The sequence below is a fragment of the Equus przewalskii genome, chromosome 15 (assembly GCF_037783145.1).
Source record: "Equus przewalskii isolate Varuska chromosome 15, EquPr2, whole genome shotgun sequence".
NCBI classification, from domain to species: domain Eukaryota; kingdom Metazoa; phylum Chordata; class Mammalia; order Perissodactyla; family Equidae; genus Equus; species Equus przewalskii.
The window spans coordinates 44,657,133-44,679,937 of NC_091845.1; the positions used below are offsets into that span (position 1 = coordinate 44,657,133).

Consider the following 22,805-nt stretch of genomic DNA (forward strand, 5'->3'; position numbering starts at 1 on the left):
AGGGAGGGCTTTGTTTACCCAAGTCAGAAGGGTCTCAGGGAAACTGATGCCAAATAGCACCACTGGGTCAGAGCACAGAGCTCAGAAAGAGGAGGTGCCGGCAGCCCCCCTGCATTTGCTTCGTGCACAACACTTTGCAAAGAGGTCCTCCTCCTGTGCCAGTTAGGTGGTTCTTCGCTTTGAGAAACCAACACCCCAACTCAAACCAGCTTCAACAATAAGGAAAATTATCATCTCTCCCAGCAGGAGGGCCAGGGATGGGGCTCAGGATGTCACGAGGGTCCTTTGTCCTTTTATCTCTCCTCTATCATGTCATCCTTGGCATCCTGGCTTCCCTCTCAATCTATTTCCCCATGATCAGCAGATGGCAGGCAGCAGCCATGGGACAACATCTTTTTCTATCCAGTGGGCGGGAATATGACAGAATATGATTCCTTCCCTTTGGTCTGCTTGGTCCTACCGGGTAGAGTGCCACACTGAGCCCATCAGTGGCCCCGGATGTGTGCTATCTGCTGATCGGCCCTCTGGAGGGAGAAGGCAGACCTTGGCTTCCTCTGCACCTGTAGGTACCAGGGGGCGGCGTGGCTATCTGGACAAACCCAGGATTTTGTTAGGAAGAGAAAAGGGCTGCATAGATGCTGGGTGGAAACAGTGTCTGCTCTCTCATTTATTAATGCACTTGACCTGGAGGTCCAGGAAACAGGGAGTTGGCGACTGACTCGAGGTCACAGGTGACAGCATTCACTGTCTGGTCTGTCTCCATCTTTGGGAGGAATCTTCTCCTGCTTAGATTTAAAATCCTTTGTTTCAAATGACTGTGATGAAAAGTGACAGTTCCTGCCTCAGCGCTGATCAGCTTTTGCTTTGAGTCAGATGAAGGCAGCCAAGTGTGTCCAAAGTGTTTTAAAATGCCAGACTTCATTGTGCATCCCTTTGGCCCTTTTTAACCATTTGCGGCCTCAATTTCTTTTCCCTCTCTGCTAGATACTTTACCTATTAGGCTGAACGTCATTGCGTGAAATTGCTGTTTTTGTACATCAGAAGCAGTCAAATATCAGCATTCATGGAGTTCAACAAATATGTAATTTCTGACCTTCTCCACAACCCTGTGAGGTGGGCGCCGTACCCTCATTTTTCTGACGGGGGCACCTAAGTTCAGAAGGTCCACACCGTAGGTTGTGGGGCTGGGGTTTGAACCCGAGTCTCTCTCGCTTTTTCTTTTCTTTTTCCAAGGAAGATTGGCCCTGAGCTAACATTAGCTGCCAGTCTTCCTCTTTTTGCTTGAGGAAGATTGTCACTGAGCTTACATGCATGCCAATCTTCCTCTATTTTATGTGGGATGCTGCCACAGCATGGCTTGACAAGTGGTGCTAGGTCCGTGCCTGGGATCTGAACCTGCAAACCCCTGGCCACCAAAGCCAAGCATGCGAACTTAACCACTATGCCACCGGGCCAGCCCCCTGTCTGGCTTTTTATCCTCAGACTTTCCCAGACAGCACACATCCTCTTCTGGGAGCCATCTATGACCAGTAATGCAGCAGGAACTCAGAGCCAGGCTGCTTTAGGAGGTAACATGACTGCTACTGATTAATCAGCGATACCTATAAAGCGGTCTCCAGAAGTGGAGAAGATTCCACTAATGGGTGGAGTTGGCCCGGGGCTGAGGGGCTGAGGTGTTCTCCCCCTGCCACTCCCCAGTGGAGGGGCAGCGAGGGTGTGGCAGCGCTGGCAAGGGGAGCACTCCAGAGGCGTTTCCAGGGGCAGAGGAAGCTCCAGGGGATGGAATGGGCCTGCTCTCCCTAGGGGGCTGTGCCCAGGAGGATTCAGAGTGGCTCATCCTCGGCAGAGCTGGCCCAGGCCCTGGAGCGAGGCAGGTGGATGGAGAGGCAGAGAGACTGGGCTGTGTGAGGAGGAGCTGTCTGACTTCCTTAGACTCTGAACCCAGAGGCTGTGCGGCCAGCCCGCTCATGAGCTGCTGCTTCCCCAGCCTCCGGGAGGCGGCGCTGCCGCAGGAGCTCAGGACACCCCCATTTTCAATCCTGGCTGGGCTTTAGACTTGCCCTGTGATTTGGGGCAAGTTGTGTCTCCTCTCTGTGAACTGAGGAGGACTTGCCTAGTGGTTGTTGACCTTTGTAGCAGTGGAATTCCTTAAGAGCAAGAAGCTTTTTCATATGAATTCTTATGGTACCTGTGTTAGTTTCGTAGGGCTGCTGCAACAGATTGCCACAAACTTGGTGGCTTAGGAGGACAGAAATTTATTCTCTCATAGTTCTGGAGGCCGGAAGTCTAAAATTAAAGCGTTGGCAGGGCCATGTTCCCTCTGAAAGCTCCTAGGGAGAATCCCTCCCTGCCTCTTTGACTTCCGGTGGCCCTTGGTAGTGCTGGGTGGTCTTTGGTTTAGAGCTGCGTCATTCCCATCCCTGTCTTCGTCTGCACATGGCCGCCTCTGTTTCTGTGTGTCCTTTTCTGTCTCTTTATCAGGGCAGTCTCATTGGATTTAGGGCCCATCCTAATCCAGTATGATCTCAGCTCAAGATCCTTAACTAATTACATGTGCAAAGACCCTATTTCCAATTCAGGTCACATTCTGAGGTTCTGGGTAGACATGAATTTTAGGGGGATACTATTCAACCCACTATAATATCTCTAAGTATAAAGAAACTAAAAGGGCTTCTGTTTGGAACTATCTGGAAGCCCATGACCTTGGCCTCATGTCCTTTTTGCCCACCACCATCCTCAGCAGCCCCCAAGGATGAGGGTCAGCAAACCACTGGGTACCCAAGGTTCCAGGAAGCCCTAGCTCACCAGGTCCCGTGTGATGAGACTTTGGACATATAACTTTGAATTGATGCTGGAATGAGTTAAGACGTGGGGGCTGTTGGGATACATGGCCTGGTTCTTTGGTTAAGAGCCACTTGGTTTTTCTCAGATCTGGCTGTACCTCAGAATCACCAAGGAGCCTGGTGAAAAAGCAGATGCCAGTGAGACTTCAGGTTCTGGTCAAAATGGAGTAGACACATTTATTCCTATCCCTCCTACTAATACAGCTAAAAACACTGGACATTATATATAAAACATCAGAAGACTGAAGAGTGGAAAGAAGAATGTAGACCAGCTAGGGACACTGCAACTCATGGAATGACACAGTGGTGGGTGCCCTGGGTTTCCTTTTCGTCTCCTGTAGCTCCAAGACTGGGTAGTAGAGAAGTCTGCAACCTGGAAATGCCAACAGGCATAGACCAGAAAACCCCACGGAAAGCTGCTGTCTCTTGTCAGAGGACTAGAAAAGGAGCAGCCTACCAAAACAGAAACCTTTTTGACAATTACACCTTGTTCCTGCAAAACACCAGGGAAAATTGCTTTCCCCTTCCCTCCCAGCTTTAAAAAGGCTGAATGGATAGCCTAGACTTCCACCCTCACCTTGTGGTAACTAGGTGTCCCCCACCTTCAACAGCCCCGTCCCCGTGGATGGGGCTGGATGGGAAGCCTGGACTTTCACCACCGCCCAGGGCTATCGAGATGTCCCTCCCTACCACAGTTCCCTTGAGGTGTCAGTGGAGCTTAGGCTTCCCCTCTGCCCTCTGCCCTGCAGTGGTGATGAGGCACCCCTCCTCCCCCACCAGGGTGTCAGTAGAGGCCAACTGAGGACCCTAGCTTCCACCCCTGCCCAGAGGTCATGATGTGTTTCTCACCTCCCTGGCAGGGCGGTGTTGGGGGAAGCTGAGTAAGGAGCATGGACTTCCACTCCCACCCGACGGTGAAGAGTCAGTGCTATCCCTTCCCCCACCAGGATGGTTTTAGCAAAAACCTGCTAAAATAGAAGATTTAATATAAGGTCCTGAGTATCATAATACCCCAGGATAAGTCTCAGCAAAGAACGGGAAGATAAAAAGAAAAACTAAATGGAAATTTTAGAACTGAAGGATATAGTAACCAAAATGTAAAAATCACTGGAATGGGCTCAGTAGAAAAATGGAGATGACAGAGGACAGAATCAGTGAACGTGAAAACAAAACAATAGAAATTATCCAATCTAAACAGCAGCAGAGAAAAGAGACTGGGAAAAGAATTGAACAGAGCCGCAGAGACCTGTAAACAATAAAGTTTTAAAAATATCTAGCATTAGTGTAATTCGAGTCCTCGGAGAGCAGTGTGAGGCTGAAAAAGTGTTCAAATAAATAATGGCTGAAAATTTCCCAAATTGGGTAAAAGGCATAAACCTACTGTCAAGATTCAGTGAAACCCAAACAGGATAAACGCAAAGAAACTCACTTGATAATCAAACTTCTGAAAACTGAAGACAGGAAAACCTGAAGAGCTGCAGGAGGGGAAGGAAGTGTCACCTGGGGAGCAGCAGGTCACATCCAGCAGATTTCCCATCAAAGCCACGGGGGCCAAAGGAAGTGGCACAACCTACATTTTAAATCGCTGAAAGAAAAGAACCGTCACCCCAAAGTTCTGTGCCCAGTGATCTATCCTTTAGGAATGAAGGTGAAATCAAGACATTTTCACATGAAGGAAAACTAAGAATTTGTTGCCAGCAGGTCTTCCCTAAGAGAATGAATGACTGAAGGAAATTCTTCAAAGAAAGGAAATGATACCAGAAGGAAACCTGGAACATGAGGGATGAAGGAAGGACAAGAGGAGTGAAAATACGGGTAAATATACCAGACTGTCCTTTTCCTCTCGAGGAAATCATAACATTGTGTGGTGTGGGTCTCAGTGTATATAGAGGAAATATTTAAGATAATTATATTAAAAAGGGAGGAGGATAAAGTAACTAAATGGACGCAAGGTCCCTTTACTTACTCGAAAGGTAAAATGCCAACAGTAGTAGGCTGCAGTCAGTTGCATGTGTATAACGTGATGCCTAGAGCAACCACTGGGAAGTCTATACCAGGAGAGACACTCAAATACACTATAGATAAACCAAAGTGGAATTCAGATAATCCACGAGACAGGAAAATGAAACAGAAGAACAGAAGATGCATATGCCTGAGCCACACCTCAGACCTCCTGAAGCAGAACTCCAGGATCAGTGCCTGGGAATATGGGTTTTTAGCAAGTGCCCCCTGGGGATTCCAGTAACGAGCCAGGTTTGAGAACCTCTGGTCTAGACCAGTATTTTTTAAACAGCAAATTGCCAACCCTATTAGTAGGTTGTTAAATCAGTTGAGATAACCACACTCTGCCCTCCCCCCCCCTTTTTTTTTTTAACAAACTTAGAAAAGAATAGAATGGACCAGAAGAGAAAACACTGGAGGGCATTACACTTGGTCAGGGTAGTGCTTCCTGAAATTTGGCAGAGATTATATAATATGCCTATGTGGATGAGGGTAGGCTGGAAGAGATTGTGCCCCCAGGAGTGGCCTTCAACTAACCGCTGGACAGGAGTTGGTAGCAAATAGCCCAGCTTCCCTGAAGTGGCGGCCTGCTCATTCATGGGCCCTGTATTGGCTTCACTCTTCTCCATCCCACTTCCCCACTCTCCTACAAGTATTTCTTTGGATAATTTCTCAAACGATTTTGACTCAAACCCTTGTCTCTGACTCTGCTTCTGAGGGAACTTGCCTGAGACACCGTCTCTTTCTGGGCAAGATTGCACTGTGATTCTTTTGCTCGCAGAGAGATGGAGGTTGCAAGACACCGGGAGTCAAAAGCTTGCTCCAAGGGAATAAAGGGGCAGATCGATCTCTCCCTGGTGCAGGGCCTGGTGGTGCCGGCTGTTCCCTGGCTGCTCCTTTGAGGGCTGAGGGTGGGACTCTTCAATGTCTGGACAGTCCTGGGCCTCAGAGCGGATGGGATACCCTTCCCGGCAATGCGGAAAAATGCGAGCAAGTGTCCGTGGCCCGACCAGCCCTCTCTGTAGGTGTGTATGTGGGGCAGGGACTTTAACCTTGGGGATTTTCGCATCAGTATAGGAAATATTTGTCAGTGGTGACATTTAAACACAATTCTCTTACTGGACCACTGAGGGGGTAACTTTCTACCCATCCTTTCATGGGAATCAAAAAGCCAGCAGACATGGTTTCCAAACTGGAGCTTTAAGCAAGAGCAGATGTTCCCTCATCTCCCCCATGCATATGTGCCGTGTGTCCCGAGAAGGGGCACACTGGGGTCTTGGTGTGCAGCCTGGGAACAGCACTCACAGGCCTTCAGTCCCATTTGTCCTTACCTTTGGCAGTACCAGGAATGCCAGGCCTCTAAAGGAGAATTTCCCTGTGGCCTCTCATCACAGGTATCTCCATTGACTAGCTTTTGTGGCAGCAGTGCCTTGTAAGAAACAGCCCCAGAATTTCAGTGATACACAATAATAAGCACTTACTCAGCTCAGATGTCTCTGTGTTCGTCCATCTTGGCTGGGTTCGACTGGTGGTTCCGATGGTCCTGACTGAGCTCACTCATAGATCTGGGGGTCAGCAGAGCTAGACTGGGCGTGGCTCCACGCACATCTCACTCCTCCTGGGACCAGTGAGTTAGGCTGAACACTTCTTCTCATGGCAATGTCGTAAGTATAAAAAGGGCAGGGCCAGTCTCACAAGCACTTTTCAAGCCTCTGATTATGTTCTGTTGGCTAACATCTCATTGGCCACAGCAAGTTATGTGTCCAAGTGCAAAGTCAAGGTGCAGGGACGTATACTCCGCCATGGAAGCAGTGAGGGAGGGAAGAGTGCCTACTTTTGAACAACAGTCTCCTCTACCTCACGATGTGCAGGATAGCGCCTGGATCCAGTGCTGCAGCAGGCGTACATACGGAGCCTAGCACAGTGCCTGGCCCGTGTGGGAGCTTGAGATGACTCGAAACTATGCCAACACCTTTTTCTTTTCCTTCTCTCCTCCTGCAGGCTTTGGCCAGTCCTCAGGGTGCCTGCAGGGATGGGTAAAGCCCACCAGGCCTGTGGCACTTCCCAGGGGCCCTCATCTCACTAGGGCCCCACAGAGGCGTTAGGATGCACCTGTCAGCAGTGTTCAACGCCCTCCTGGTGTCGGTGCTGGCGGCGGTCCTGTGGAAGCACGTGAGGCTGCACGAGCATGCAGCCACTCTGGAGGAGGAGCTGGCCCTCAGTCGACAGGCCCCAGAGCCAGCCCCAGCGCTGAGGATCGACTATCCAAAGGCTCTGCAGATCCTGATGGAGGGCGGCACACACATGGTATGCACGGGCCGCACACACACCGACCGCATCTGCCGCTTTAAATGGCTCTGCTACTCCAACGAGGCCGAGGAGTTCATCTTCTTCCACGGCAACACCTCTGTCATGCTGCCCAACCTGGGCTCCCGGCGCTTCCAGCCAGCCCTGCTCGACCTGTCCACCGTGGAGGACCACAACACGCAGTACTTCAACTTCGTGGAGCTGCCGGCCGCCGCCCTGCGCTTCATGCCCAAGCCAGTGTTCGTGCCCGACGTGGCCCTCATCGCCAACCGCTTCAACCCCGACAACCTCATGCACGTCTTCCATGACGACCTGCTGCCTCTCTTCTATACCCTGCGGCAGTTCCCTGGCCTGGCACAAGAGGCCAGGCTCTTCTTCATGGAGGGCTGGGGTGAGGGTGCGCACTTTGACCTCTACAAGCTTCTCAGCCCCAAGCAGCCACTCCTCCGGGCACAGCTAAAGACCCTGGGCCGGTTGCTGTGCTTCTCCCATGCTTTTGTGGGCCTCTCCAAGATCACCACCTGGTACCAGTATGGCTTTGTCCAGCCCCAGGGCCCGAAGGCCAATATCCTTGTCTCAGGCAACGAGATCCGGCAGTTTGCACGGTTCATGACAGAAAAGCTGAATGTGAGCCACACAGGGGCCCCCCTAGGCGAGGAATACATTCTCGTCTTCAGCCGCACCCAGAACAGACTCATCCTGAATGAGGCAGAGCTGCTGCTGGCACTGGCCCAGGAGTTCCAGATGAAGACAGTGACAGTGTCCCTGGAGGACTATGCCTTTGCAGATGTCGTGCGGCTGGTCAGCAATGCCTCCATGCTGGTCAGCATGCACGGGGCCCAGCTGGTCACTGCCCTCTTCTTGCCCCGTGGGGCAACTGTAGTTGAGCTTTTTCCATATGCCGTCAATCCTGACCACTACACCCCCTATAAGACACTGGCCATGCTGCCCGGCATGGACCTCCAGTATGTAGCCTGGCGGAACATGATGCCAGAGAATACAGTCACACACCCTGAGCGGCCCTGGGACCAGGGGGGCATCACCCACCTAGACCAGGCAGAGCAGGCCCGTATCCTACAAAGCCGTGAGGTCCCGCGGCATCTCTGTTGCCGGAACCCTGAATGGCTCTTCCGAATCTACCAGGACACCAAGGTAGACATCCCGTCCCTCATCCAAAGCATACGGCGTGTGGTGAAGGGCCGGCCAGGGCCGCGCAAGCAGAAGTGGACAGTCGGCCTCTACCCAGGGAAGGTGCGGGAGGCGCGGTGCCAGGCGGCGGTGCAGGGCGCCTCCGAGGCCCGCCTCACCGTCTCCTGGCAGATCCCGTGGAACCTCAAGTACCTGAAGGTGAGGGAGGTGAAGTACGAGGTGTGGCTGCAGGAGCAGGGGGAGAACACCTACGTGCCTTACATGCTGGCCCTGCAGAACCACACCTTCACTGAGAACATCAAGCCCTTCACCACCTACCTGGTGTGGGTGCGCTGCATCTTCAACAAGACACTCCTGGGACCCTTTGCAGATGTGCTGGTGTGTAACACGTAGCGAGGCTTTGGGAGGCTGGCTCCTCCAGTTCAGCGTCCCTGGGCCTGTTGGCCCCCTGTGGTGGCTTTAGGAATTATTTATTTATTGAGCAGGCCTGCCCCAGGTCTGTGCCTCTGTGTCATCCTACTGCTTCTGAGGTGTGGGGTTCGCAGCGCTCCTCTTTGCACTGGTGCGACGGGACCCCCCACCCCCTTCTCCCTTCCTGAGCGTCCATACCCCTGGGGAAAGTCCTTAGGGGGAGGAGGAGGAGGAGAAGGAAGAAGGAGAATAAGAATCCCAAAGAACCTCTTTGGCTGAGTGATCATGCTGTTCCCCACTGAGTCTTTCTGGTTGACATCTAAGTTTCTGGAAACTGCCAGTGATCATGTGACTATTTGGGTAGGTGGTTCATCAGCTTCCATCACCATGAAATTCACCTGTAGCCCAGCGAAGGGTATGTTTGGAACATTCATTAAATGATTATAAACATCTCGGTCACGGCTTTTATTGGCTGGTAGGAAGGGGGGCTGGTAGTCAATAGCCAGATGCCCTTTGTTCCTGATTGTCAACCGGGAGACGTGGCGATGGGAGAGCGTCGAGGACGGTGAAGCAGGGCAGGCCGGCTGGGCTTCCCCTTCACTGCTGGATGAATACCCTGTTTCCAGTGAAGTGGGGTGAAGCCTGGAAGTGGGTGGGAGAGGGCTGTGGTGGGGAAGAGCAGCCTCTGCCAGGGCTACTGCTTAGCTCACCTAGACATTCAGACGCGCGAGACGCGGCAGGCCACACCTGGCGCCAGATTCACTGAGAAGGATGTAGAACAGGATGCTCAGCCTGCCAGCAGGGCCACCTCGAGCAGTTCTTTCCACAGGAGGAGTCCTCACACCAGTCCAGGGGCCGTTCTCTCACCTTCTCCCTCAAGGGACTGCTCAGGGGTGAGGGGATGACACCCACAGTGGCAGTTGTGGGCCTCTTCAGCTTAGAAGCCCCGTAGGAGCCACTATCTTTTAAACAACCCACAGCCATGTTCCCAGGGTCCCTCAAGAGTTATCGCACTCAGGGAAGCCAACAGCTATGATGTCAGACCAGATATTTTAGTTCATTCATAGACCTTCTGGTCCAGATGTAGTTTATCAGAGGCCATTTTTACCACTAGCAGTTTTGCTGAATATCACATGTAACATTCAACCTTTATCTGACTTCCATGGAAACAGAGCTAGAACATTAACCCCAGGTCAAGTTTGTCCTTAGAGAAGGAGAAGGAGTTTTAGCCTTTTCTTCACAGGGAGACCCTGATGCACGTCTGACTCCTATGAAGGAGGGGAGTCAAGGAGGGGAGTCCAGGGCTGCAGCTCAGTTCTAAGGTGCCGCAGGCGGGTCAGTTCTTGAGCCAAAGGGCAAAGCATCCTAGCCACTGGCTGAGAGCCCCAGCTCCCACTCCCCAATCACAAAGCCTCCAGCCCCCATACCTGAAAGCCCCACCGGACCCCAGACCCCCAAATGAGCATCCCCTGAGCAGTGCTAACCAGAACCCCAGCTGGGTCAGGAGAGGCCTCAGGCAGCACCGGTGCTGATCCAGGGTAGAGAAGGAGGGGCGGGCCCCGCAAAGACGGGGAGGAGAGGGCCAGAGGAAGAACTCCATGCTGTCCCTCCCTCAGTGATTCTAAGAACTCATCCTCTTCCTGCCTCTTGGGCCACCCCCACATTGAAGAGGCCTTGGGGCAGAGTAGGGGCAGCTTCAAGGGGAAGAAAGGCCAGTGTCTAGGGAAAGGGCGACTGGCAGAGCCAAAAACCTGGAGAGCCAGCCCTTGCCCGCGAGTGGTCCAGGAGTGGGGGCTGCAGGGAGTGTCTGACCTGAGCTGACGGGCAAGCCTCAGGGGTTCAGGTGGGGACCACTCACTCACGCAAGAGCCCAGGCCCAGGGGAAACCAGCCCTGATGTTCCCAGAGACCCTTCCCACATTTCCTGTGACCCCCGCTACCCAGGCAAAGGCTTCCTCTGACCCCCACTTGTATATCCTCCATTACGGGGCCTCACTTACCAAACAGAATGCCAGGACATGTGCTGACCACCAGACAGGATGTGTAGAACTGCGCCTCTGTCCAAACATCTGGAACATGTGGCCACCACAGCACATGACCTCTCGCTCCTTCCAAATTCTGCGTTCTCTGTGGGAAATTTGCTCAATGAGATTTATTGAATGAGTGAATGAATGAATGTAGGAAGGAAGGAAGGGTGCTATAGTGGTTGGGAGCAGGGGCTCTGGAGTCAAACCAGCCTGGGTTTAGATTCCAGCTCCACCAGTTACCTGCTCTGTGACCTTGGGCAAGCGGTGTAACCTCTCTGATCCTTGGTTTCATTTCTGTCAATGGGAGCAATAATGCCTACCTTGTGGAGTTGTGTAGGTTTGCGATAAGGAAACATGTAAAGCTCATGGCACAGTGGAGGCCACCATACATGGTCAGTTCATGCCAGGCGGTGCTCCCCCAGGTCCACAGGCAGACTCTGCTCCCTCCGTCTGTGTAGATTCAGGCAAGTCACTCCCTCCCCAGCTGAGGTTCTTCATCTGTAGGGTGAGGATCATATAGCTGGGACTGTCGTAAGGCATTCAGGAAATCATCTGTGTAAGCCCTTAGCACCATGCCCGACTTGTAATATGTTATCACAGGTCCAGAATCCCATACCCAAACCCTGGGCGCCAGACACAACTCTGAATTCTGAATTTTGCAGATATAGAAAGGTAATATGGTGCACGTACCAGATGTCATGCAGTGCTCTCAGCAGGGTCTGAGGTTACACCCGATAACCAGACACGTCAGTATTTCTGCAGTGCAGTGTATGAGTGTTCACACTGAGTGGGATGTGAGTTTGGGCATCGAACATATGAAAAAGCTTTTGATTTTCAGAGCTTTGGGGGTTGTTGGAATTGCATCTAGAGGGTTGTGCACCTATTACTATCATCAGCCTCTCCCTCTTGGAAATGCTGTCATCTCCCTCGCAACAGCCCTTTTGGCCTGAGCAGCAGAGGGGTCAGGCCAGTCGGGCGGCATGGTGCCCAGCGATCATGATGGCCTCAGCAGAGCCCCTTGGGCGGCTTCCTTCCTAAGGCCAATTTGCCTGCAGCTGAGCAGACCCCACGCTGCAGACCCATCGCAGCTTCTGGCCTCGCAGCCTCGAAGTTTCAGTGGAGCATCCTGAGTCACCATCCCCGGCTGTTTGCTTCACTTGGCACATGGTTCGGAGGTCACGGCTGGGGGAGGCATAGAGCAAGTGGCACCAGCACACACGGAAGCTAGGTGTTTTTTGAAAAGGATAAAAAGTGGATGAAGTTTCAAGTTTGCAAGAAAGACACAGTTCATAGACTGAGCAGATTGTAACAAGCAAAGAGCAACGGCAGGGAGCCAAATGCATGGGAATGTGCTTGGACGGAGTTGCCTTTTGCTGCTCCACATTCCAGGGAACTGGCCTTGCGTCATCATCAGCTCTGAATCCAAAGGTATTAGAGGAAGAGGAGCTGTCAGAGCAGCTGGGGAGGGCAGTGGGAGTGCCTGTAAGTGGTGGTCCTGGGCTCAAGACTTGCTAGCACAGTTCCTGCCTGGGTTGGAATTCTGACCCTTCCACCTACAAGCTGGGTGACCTTGGGCAAGTCACTTAACCCCTCTGTGCCTCATCTGTAAAATGGAGAGAATAATAATCACAGCTACCCATCGAGTGGTGAGGCTAAATGCTTTGATCCATGTCAACCACTGTTATGGTGCCTTGCACATAGTCATCACTCAAAAAACGTTAGTGCTTATTATAGTGGCTGTTCAGTACACACTTGTCAGGTGTTATCAACTAAGTGGCCAAGCCCAGACCTGAACCCAGAGCTCCTGCATTCAAGTCCAGTCCTCTCTCTTGCTGAAGTTATTTTCCTAAAGTAGTTCTGAGGCGGAAGGTAGGGACTCAAAGGACACCTGTTGAAGAACAGGGCATTGAGAGGCCTGTGCCCCCATCTGGGGCTTGTTCTCAGCTGAGGAGTAGCCGAGGGATGTGTGAGGGGCAGCCTTTAAGTCCAGCTCCGCCCGAGTCCACAGAAATCCAGGGTCAAGCCCCAACCGCCCCCCATTTCCTCCCACCAAAGGCAGGAAGAGGCCAGTGTTGAGGGGAGCACCTGGAGGTGGGTGGGCTACACAGGGAGAGCTGGGCCCTGTCCCACCGTGCCACGGGTGGTTGACGCGCACTGGGCAGGCTGGGAGGGCCACACGGTGTCTGCCCATGCATCCCTCTTTCTGCGTGCGCAGACCTGTGCACATCAGGACACAAAAGTGCTCGCTGGAAGCCTTGCTCACTGACAGGAAGAGTCTGCCTTGGTGTCTTCAGACACTAAGAGTCACACACAAGCACACCCCTCCCAGCCCACCCACCCACTGGGCAGACTTCCCCTCTTTTCCAAGCGGCCCCCAGACCTATTTCAGTGTAAAGGCAGCTTACTCTGGGGCAGGACTCAGGCTGTGTTCCTGGAGGGCCCTGGCCCAGCTGCCTTCACCTAGACTACACTCCATTTTGTTTAGGCCTCATAGCCACACGGGGTGAAAATAAAGACCACCCAACTGGGATCACCCAAATAGAGGACATTTATTCAGAGCTTGCTGCAGCAAGGGAGTCAGCACCATCACTTGCCTTCAACAGAGATTCCAAGGCAGGCAGAGGAGGGGGAAAGCTTTATAATGAGAAAAAGGGAAGGCTTCAGTCATGCCCTAGTTGGAGGCTGTGGACATGGGGGAGCTGGAGGCGGGCTAACTAGAAGTGGGGATGGTGTCCTATGTGATTGGTTAGGGGAGAAATTTTGGCTTTCTCTGGTTGATCCTGAGTTGAAAGTGGGGACAAAAAATAGTGAAGCTGGCAGTTATTCACCAAGTCCTGACCATTCTAGGCTGACTGTTGCAGACGTTGTGGTTTGAGTCCCTAGGCTGGCTGCTGCTGAGGTTGTGGGTCAGAGGTCTGTTGTCATAGATGGTCTGGTCGTTGTCCATTTGTAGATTCAGTCTCTCAGCAGTGAGACAGTATTAGCTCTATGTTTTCAAAGGAGCAGGTTAAGTCACAGAGATAGAATGAGTCTCATCCTGGTGTGAAAGCCCTAACTCTGCTCTGGCAATGAAATGTTTCTATATTCCTCTACCCTGAACATTTTCTAGTCTGACAAGTGTCTCACTCCCATTCGAGTGGGACCTGAGTGTAGGTCCACCAGGCAGGAGGGAGGGAAGGGGCAGACCAGGCAGAATGTAGAGCAGGGGCTGTTAAATGGACACTGGTTGAGCCCGGAGGGGCAGCATCACTTGATAAGCGTGTCCTTGAAATGAACTCAGAAAAAAGGGAGAAAGAGGAGAAAAGATAAGAAGTCAAAAGAAGACAAACATACTGATGATCTTAAGAGAAATACCTGAACCATCTGAAGCCAAACTCCCTCTTCCAAGGGCCTAAATCTTGCCCAGGACACTTCTGCATTCCCATGCGAGGCAGGATGGTTGATTATGGGTCCAGCTGCCCTCTCCCACACTAGGCTGGAAGCTCCTTGAAAAGGTTGTGAGAGATCTGGAGAAAGGCACAGGGCCCAAATAGTTTTATGGGAGAGTGCTATCAAACCTTTGAGAAATACATTCCTTTTTAAATCATTCCTATTTAAATACATTTTGCACATCCTATTTAAATACATTCCTATTTAAATCATTCCAGAGCATTAAAAAGATGAAAAAGTCCTGAATCCATTTCATGAGGCCTGCTTAACTTTAATCATAAGACGGTCATGGAGTGCACAAAAAAGAAAAATCTTAGACTATATATGAGTATATATCCAAAATTCTAAGTAAAATCTCAGCAAATTAATCCTGGAGTTTCTAAAAGATTAATATATTTCAGCCAAATAGGTTTATTCTGGAAATGTAAAGATGATTCAGCATTAGAAAATAAAGGAGGAAAACTGTATGTCCAATAGACATTGAAAAGGCAGTTAATAAAATTCAATCCCCATTCTTGATTTTAGAACAGTTCTTTCAGTAAGCTAAGAATAACAGAAATTTCCTTAACTTAATGAAAGATATTTATCAGAAACTATCTCTTTACACTAGTCATACTCAATGGTGAAACTCTAGAAGTGTTCCTGTTAAAGTCAAGAATAAGATGAGGATGCTTGCTAGTATTCAACCTTCCTCCAGAGATCCCAACCAAATAATAAGACAACGAAAATAACTGAAAGGTGTCCATACAGACACGCACATTTGTGAAATAAAAATGTAATATTATCATTATATGAAAATATGATTTCCTACTTAAAAATTCTAAGATACACATTTAAAAATCTAGCTAGAAAAAACCTAATCAAGAAAAATAACTCACCAATAGCAGTAAAAATTATAAAATATCTTTAAAATGAGTTTATTTGTTGAAGAAAACTTTAAAATGTTACTGGAAGTTATAAAAGAATAAATGGATTGATAAAGCACGTCCCTAAATGAGAGCCCTCAGTACTGCAAATGAGTCACATTCCTACTATCTAATCTACCAAGTCCATACAATTCCAATCAAACCACCAATTGGATTAGGGACGGGAGAGAGTAAAGAGGGTGGAGGTGGCTATATAGGGGCAGCGGGAGGGAGGTCTTTGTGGCACTGGAACAGGTCTGTATCTTGATTGCCGTGGTGGTTAACGAATCTACACATGAGGGAGTGGGGTGGTATGCTTCACAGATTGACACCATATTAAAGACAAAGGTACAAAATGAGCAAATAAAAAATAGAATAGAATAAAAAGATGGGAACTTGCCCTACCATACAGGAAAATAATAAAATAACTTTAAACAGTATCATATTGATGCAGGAACTGAAAAAAATATCACTAGAACAGAACAGAGTTCACAAATGGACCTCTGTATAATATACGGGAATTTAGCATATTGTAAGAGTATACTTTCAGATCAATAGAGAAAGAAAAGACTTGAATAATGATTTTGGAACAACCGACTGTCTATTTGGGGGAAAAATAAAACTTGAATTAGATCCCTTCTTCACACCATTCTCAAATGTAAATTTTATATAGATTTAGAGTGAATGTAAAAGAAATACTATATAAATACTAGAATAAAACATAGGGGGTTATTTCAATAATCTTCAAATAGTGACAGCCTTTCTAAGAAGGCAAGAAACTCAAAAGACTTAAAGGGAAAGATAAACAGACTTGACTACATGGAAAATAAAGTTTTCCACTTGGCAAAAGACTCACAAAGTCAAGAGACAAATGACAGACTGGAAGAAAATATTTATAACATATCGAACAGAGAAAAAAATTGATTACGCTAATTAGATTCAAAGATCTCTAACAAATTAACAAGCAAAGAACAAACATCTCAAAAGAAAAAGGCAACTCACAGGAAATAAAATATGAAGGACTAGTAAATAACTGGAAAGATAACCTCATTAGTAGTTAAGGAAATGCAGTTTTAAAAATAGGTTTCCCTATCAGATGGATAAAAACAAAAAGTTTGAGAATAGCAAGTGCCGGCGTGGTGGTGGGAAGACAGTCGGCCCCTTCCTGTTAGTGGGCTGGAAATTGACACCATTATTTTGGAGAGCAATCTGGCAGTTTCTCTCAAAATAAAGAGAGCCCATACTCTCTGATGCAGAAATCCACCTACAGGAATCTAGTTAGCAGAAATACTTGCACGCCATGCAAAGATGTTCATGGCAGCATTGTTTATAATTGGTGATGGGTTGGAGCCACCTAAGATTCATCATAATGGGAACAGCTAAATAAAATATGACACATCCCTGCCTTGGAGTCCCATGCAGTCATCAATAAGAACTGGGTCAACCCAGACGGCTGATACATAATATGGCTAATATAAAGTTAAAACAGTGAGTTGGCAAACATAGATGACCCTACTTTTATTATTTTTTAATTTGCATGTAGTATGAGTGTGAATAAAACATCTCTAGGGAGCTTCTGGGACTTGCACTTTTTATCTTATATGCTTCTCTTATTCATGAATTTATTTTTAGTGAGCATGCATTACTTTTATAATTCTTCAACCAAACACATAACTAAGAATTGAACATTTAAAGCCTATAAAGACAAAAGACTTAGTGGTTCGTTTCTTAGACGTGAGTCTACTTTCAGTGAGAGCAGTTCTGGGCACAAGTACAATTCTGTGAAGATCCTTTATTAAAGGCTCCTCTCACGTATGTGTGCGGATGTGCGCACATGCCACTTACACCTACACACACACACGTGCACACACATGCACACACACACACAGTTGTCCAGCTCTGCATAGACACGTGGGATGTACAGCTTCACAGTATCTAGAGGCGGTTCATAGAACATTCTTGAATGCATTTATTGCTGCAAGGGAGTAAACAGCCAGACCTAAGAAGGCAGAAAGAAATGCAGTGAGATTGAAAAGCCAACACCCACAACCATCTCCACCATCCCAAGCAGGTGACACAGCCCATGACATCCAGGGTGCACTTCTGATTTCTGGCTTTTCCCATTTGTCATCATGATGGGTGAACCCAAAAAGTCGTGGCCATCAGGATGGGCATTCATCCACTCAGGTCGTGTTGTGAGGTGCCCACCAGTGAGGCGAGAGCCCTGCGTGGGCAGTGTGGGGACTCACGGGTCCTCGTCCCTGAAGAGTGTCAGGTTGTGCTTCCGGATGTGTTCCAGCAGGACCTGTCCTCGCCGCTCCAGGGTCTGGAGAACCTGCTTCAGCCCCTGGCCCCCACCTTGGCTTTCCCAGAACACCGGGTCCATCCGCAGTGACTTGAGCAGCATATTTTGTAGACACCCTGATGCGAGAACCTTCACGGCAGACTCAGGAAACCTGGAGGAAGGTCCCCCGAACCCCATAGCAGAAAGGAAAAGCAAAAGTGATCTCAGAGAGTTTCTGTGAAAGGCGAAGCCAAGTGGCCAGCACTTTCACAGCTGGGGAGCCTGGCAAAGTCAGCCTGCGAAGTCCCCAGGGCCATGCCTGCTGACTAGTTATCAGGGAACCCTTTGACTGGCTCTGCTGTGAAAGCAGAGAGAGAAAGCCTTCGGATGGGTCCCATCCCATAAGGAAGCTGGGTAAATCAACTGTGCTTTCCCGGGTGAAAGGGAAGGGCAGCCGGTGTTGTGCGGGGCCAGGAGGCGCTCTGAATATTGGGGGGGGGGGGGCACTCCATCTGGGAGGTGAAGGGCCTGCTGGCTGAGTCGCCTCTCAGCTTTCCCCACCCGCTCCTGAAGCTCAGATCCAACAGCTTTTGTCTGCTGGACTGTGGACTTCTCGGGAGCCATGGTTTGACGTCCTATAGGCTGCAGCAGGGCCATGAAGCCCCAGTCCCATGAACCTCCACCCGGTCCTCTGGACCCTCACCCATCTATGCCCTCCAGCAGCCGAAAGTTCAGCTTGTCCTCAGGGTGCTGAAGGTTGCCAGCATTATCGATGTAAACCAGATGAGATGGGTCGCTGCTCCGGACCTCAAGGAAGAAGGACAGAGACAGAGGTGGGTAAGGGGGCAGGCCAGGTGATGCCCGTGGACTCTGTCAGGGCTAAAGGGCTTGGGGGCCCCGAGCTGTCAATCCCACAATTCACCCTGCTATGTGCCCAGATGGCCCCCACGCGCTGAGCAGTAAGCTGACTGTACTGCGGCACTGTGCTCAGTGCTTGCAGGCAGCATCTCAGGGAAAGCTCCCAGCAACCTTACGAGGTGGCCATTGGTGTTAGCCCCATTTTACAGAAACGGAGGCACAAAGAAGTTGAGTAATTTGCACAAGATCACACAGCTAGTAGCTGGGCTGGTTCAAACCTGGACCCATAGTGCCATGCCACAGCGCCATCCTGCGAAACTGCAAGGCACAGGGACTGATTCCTGTCCTGGTAGCCAAAGGGCTGAGGAGCATGAGTGGAAATCAGCAGGGGCAGAGGTAGCCCACCCGTCAGGGCTGCGGCTTCAGGATGTAGCACATACGTGGATGCTCACACACGTACGCACACGCTCACCCCCTCTGTGCCACCTGTGCCTGCATACCTGGGCGCTCCCCTGAGCATCCCTGAGAACAGACAATGACGCCCTTCATCCTCAGGTAGCACTGACCATACTCTATCCCCACAGGAGAGTTTAGCATCTCCTAAACCTCTTCAAAACTAAAATCAGCAACAGGAAATTCTTTAGCACCTTAAAACTACAGTGTGCTGGGGAATGGGAGGCCGTCTCTTCTGGCTCCCTACCCCCTCTCCCATGCACACGTCTCATTCCTACACATCTTCCCAGATTCCATGGTAATTTCCCATTAATCCTCTCTAGCAATCTAGGCTTAGATTATGAAGTATTGTCTCCAGGACCCCAGCTTCCCTTTCCCTCTGCCTCTGCTCCGTCTTCACCTGTCTCCACACTCAGGGACCATCTATTTCTTGAAGCCTGGTGACTCCTCCCTCCAAAAACTGCTGCCCTAAAGGAGCTCTGAAATGGCTGCCCACCAACAGTGAATGACAGATATAAAAGCCTTACCTCTCCCAGGGATATTTGCCTTTTACCGGGGAAGAGGAGAGATGGCTCTTGGGGCAGGGGAGGGAGAATTCCCACCACCCGGCAGCTCCAGGCAGCAGCCTGGCCCCTGGGCTGGTGTGGCGTGCCTGACACTGGGCACCATGCTGACAGCTACCCTCCAAAAGCAACTGGCCAAAGTGAGGCAGTGAAGACACTAGGTCTCACTGGGGGAGAAGATAGAGAAGCCCTTCGCCAGGTGGCACCTTGCTCCTTCTGCGGGAGAAGTGGCTGTTCTGCCACGCCAGCCCCTCTCCGATGGCTTCAGTGCATCACTTCCCACACTGGGCTGTGGTCTTAACAGGAGGCAGCATAATATCTCTCTGATCGCCCCAGCCTGTGAGCCATCAGGGTCCCGGGTGAGAGTTCTGTCACTGCCACAACCAGCCAGGTGGCCTTGGAAACTCCCCACCCCACTCCAGGTCACATTTTGCATTTACTGGCACAATGAGGAGGTTTGACCAGACACACTCTGCTCCCAGGAGCCCTAGGGGTTCCCAAGAGTCTCTCAGGGGCAGTGGAGTTGGGGAAATGGTTCCGGCCCCCAGCCCACACCCACTTCAACCACATTCTCAAAGCTCCACTTTTGTCAGTTTTATATTTTGTGGCTTCCTGGAAACATTATTCAAGCAAAGCGTCCTGCTGGTAAAAAGAGCAGGATTGGGAAACCCCAGCATCACATGGTCTCTGAAACTTGCGAACACCATCTTCTGAGGGACACAGGAAGACTCGAGTCTGGGGCGACAAGGGGACGTACCAGGATGTGGACCAGTCGCAGCTCGCCCGGGTTCTGGCATTTCTCTCGGAGCCTCTCTTCTACACAGGGGTCTGAGGGCTCCGGCTCGAAGCCACAGCAGTAGCGATCCAGGCGGTCATGGACCTGTGGGGACACGCATCCTTTGAGGGGGTGCGGCACAGTGCCTGCCTCCACGAGGCCTAGCACTCAGGCCGCCTGACCCCTGGGTCACACACTGGGGGCACTCCTCAGTGGCTCTTGGCGCTGGTCAGCTCTATTGCTGGCCTCCAGGTAGTAACAGGGCTTCTGCTCTGCTCCTCTGCCAGCTTGCCCTGCACACCAGGAGCTGTTTGATCACGCCTGTTTGCTCCCTGAAGATCAGGAAGGATGAGCCAGTTACAGAGGTCAAATGAGGTCTCCATCATTACTCATCATGATTAATTACTCATCAATTAATTTGGTCTCAGCCTTGCTAACTAAGGTTGGAAAAGAGCTTTCAACACTATGGAGGAGGAAGGGGAGGAACCCAGAAGACTCAGCCCACCATCGTCATGACAACCACTGAGGCAGCAGCAGGCAAAGGTGGTATTTGGGTGGTCCATGCTCATCTTTCTGTGGTCACTGCTCAGCCAGCTTGAGCCACTGACCTGGTTCAGCTTTAGCCAGCACCACAATCCTGTCTTCTTTTGCCCACCTGCACCCAATCCCTCTCCACAAACAGAGATGGGACACAATCTATCACCTCCAGGATGCAGCCTCATCAAAGCCACCTCTCGGTCCACTACGCCCCAGCTCAGCGTTGGCCAATAAAAGGTCTTGGTCTGTTTCCGTATGCCCCTGTAGGAAAACTCTCACATGTTCTGAAGAAATACACAGTTGATTTCCTTCAACGCAAACAAGGAAATAACTGTAGTGCTATTCACCAATCAACCTCAGAAAACCAGACATCCAGAAATGAGACAATGTGAACAGTCCCGACTACTGTCCCGAAACATTATGTTTTCTGTTTTACAACAGTTCAGCATGGACAAGTGATACCTTGGGCCTAGACAATCGCCCAAACAGGCTGAGGGCATTTCGGTGAGGCCGTATTAGGTAGTGTTTTCAGAGGCGGTGGACCAAGGATATCCTCTGGCACTACTAAGAAAAGCAAGTCGAGCCAGAGGCCAGTGCACAGAGCCCCGAGGACTGGTCCAGCCTGGCCAGAGTGGCAAACCACCACGGCCCCGTTCATGCAGTGAGCCCATTAACAGGACCCCTGAGGTGACTGTCACCTCTTTGGCCTCCTGGACTTTGGATAACAAGAACCACAAGTCACAGAAAAACCAAACACATGGCTTTAACCATAAGGAGAATGAAGGTCATCTATGGCGGGCAGTCTCAAGATAGGGCAGGCTGGGGAGATCTAGCAGCTCCTTCTTGTCATGGTAAGGACTCGGGTTTCTTTCTGCTCTCCACTTTACCACCCACAACGTTGACAAGATCCCACTTTTGTCTCAGGAAGCCTTTAGGTGGCCACTGTGAGTACGTGCTCCCTTGTTCATGTCCAGAGAGAAGGAGAGAAAGAAAACAAATCTCTCCCCCAGCAACCATGGAACAGAAGTCCATCCTTTCAGCCTCATTGGACCAAATCAGGACACACACTCATCCCTGGACCAGCAGCTGTCAATGGAAGATGGTGATGCGCTGATCCCTGAACCCAGGAGTGGATGGACGGTGAATTACATCAGGTCTCCGCGCAGAAGAACACAGAGCAACCAGCTGGGTCCACACAGCCCGGATGTCCTCACTCAGGCTACTAATGAAAGTGTTGGCTGGAACAGGGCTGAAGACAGCCCTGCAGCTTGCCGTCAGAGATCTCCCGGCCCACCAGCTGGTCTTTAATCCACCTGAAGCTGCTATCGCACCTCCATACTTCTCCATATCGTCCTTGAACTTAGCAAGAGAGGTCCTCCTCCGTGCTTTCCAAAACATGTCATCCCTGCAGGAGCCACTCCAGAGGCTGCCCACACGGTGTTTTAGTGCAGAGGTCAGCAAACTTTTTCTATAAAGGACCAGACAGTAAACATTTTAGGCTTATGGGGTCTGTAGAGGCTCTGTCAAACTCCCCAACTCTGCCTCTGCGGTGCGTATTGTACCTACTATAGATACGCAAACAAGTGGGCATGGCTCTGTGCCCAGAAAACTTTATTTATGTACACTGAAATTTGAATTTTACATAATTTTTAGATGCCACAAAATATTATTATTCTTTTGATCCTTTTCAACCACTTAAAAATGCTAAAACCATTCTTAGCTCGTGGGCCATACAGAAACAAGTGGAGAGGGGAATATGGCCTGCACGGGGGCCATGTTTGTGGGTCTGGGGCTGACTCGTGGCCCTACTCTGTCCTAGGTATGTGATCTGAGGAAGTTATCTAACCTCACTATGCCTCCATTCTCTCATCAGCAAAACGGGGGTGGTGATACTCCCATGGGACTATGCTGAGGGCCACAGAGGGTGTTGACACGAGTAAAGCAGGGGGTGGCTGTTGTGGACAGCCCTCAGTTGTCTCTGGCCTGGGGAGGGACAGACCCAAAGACCTGAGGAATCTCAGGGGTTTCCCCCCAAGAATCCTGGCCTCCCCCAGCACTACAGGCCAGAGAACCAGAGTCTGGAATAAAGTAAGAGCTACAACAGTGTAGCCACTCTCTTCCACGTGCAGGCCTAGTTTTTGGAGCCGGGACATATCTGTGAGACAGACGCCCCCTTGCTGAGTTCTCTTCAACTGGCAGAGCCGTTCTAGCAAGCTTGAAATATAGTAACTGCTCTGGATTTTGCTCCATGCCTGATACACAGC

At 50.4% G+C, this 22,805-nt stretch overlaps 2 protein-coding genes and 1 long non-coding RNA gene across 4 annotated transcripts in view; 1 reads left to right on the forward strand and 2 right to left on the reverse strand.

Annotated features, from left to right (window-relative positions):
• Window positions 1–6,950: 6,950 nt before the first annotated feature.
• On the forward strand, window positions 6,951–9,161 carry POMGNT2 (protein O-linked mannose N-acetylglucosaminyltransferase 2 (beta 1,4-)). The gene has a single exon (XM_008543393.2). It carries the CDS (start codon window positions 6,951–6,953, stop codon window positions 8,691–8,693), a length of 1,743 nt encoding a protein of 580 aa, XP_008541615.1. The 3' UTR covers window positions 8,694–9,161.
• A 1,568-nt stretch (window positions 9,162–10,729) lies between these two features.
• Window positions 10,730–14,219, reverse strand: LOC139076164 (uncharacterized). The gene is made up of 4 exons (XR_011527484.1): window positions 14,092–14,219; window positions 11,127–11,235; window positions 10,978–11,031; window positions 10,730–10,837 (listed from the first exon to the last, which is right to left on the reverse strand). It is a non-coding gene; the product is annotated as an uncharacterized lncRNA (long non-coding RNA).
• Window positions 14,220–16,574: 2,355 nt separating this feature from the next.
• Window positions 16,575–22,805, reverse strand: part of GASK1A (golgi associated kinase 1A) — a 58,349-nt gene continuing 52,118 nt past the window's right edge. Inside the window, exons 3-6 of one of the 2 annotated variants that reach the window (XM_008543394.2) lie at window positions 19,987–20,109; window positions 18,059–18,162; window positions 17,321–17,527; window positions 16,575–17,070 (exon numbers count right to left, since the gene is read on the reverse strand). In XM_008543394.2, the coding sequence (XP_008541616.1) occupies window positions 17,007–17,070; window positions 17,321–17,527; window positions 18,059–18,162; window positions 19,987–20,109 (498 nt within the window). In that variant the 3' untranslated portion in view covers window positions 16,575–17,006. Of the gene's footprint in view, window positions 17,071–17,176; window positions 17,528–18,058; window positions 18,163–19,986; window positions 20,110–22,805 lie in introns of those variants that run through there. The other variant, XM_008543395.2, reaches the window with a different exon arrangement.

Bases quoted from the DNA above. Each gene is read 5' to 3' on its own strand.
- POMGNT2 (XM_008543393.2), top strand. From the start codon at position 6,951: ATGCACCTGTCAGCAGTGTTCAACGCCCTCCTGGTGTCGGTGCTGGCG.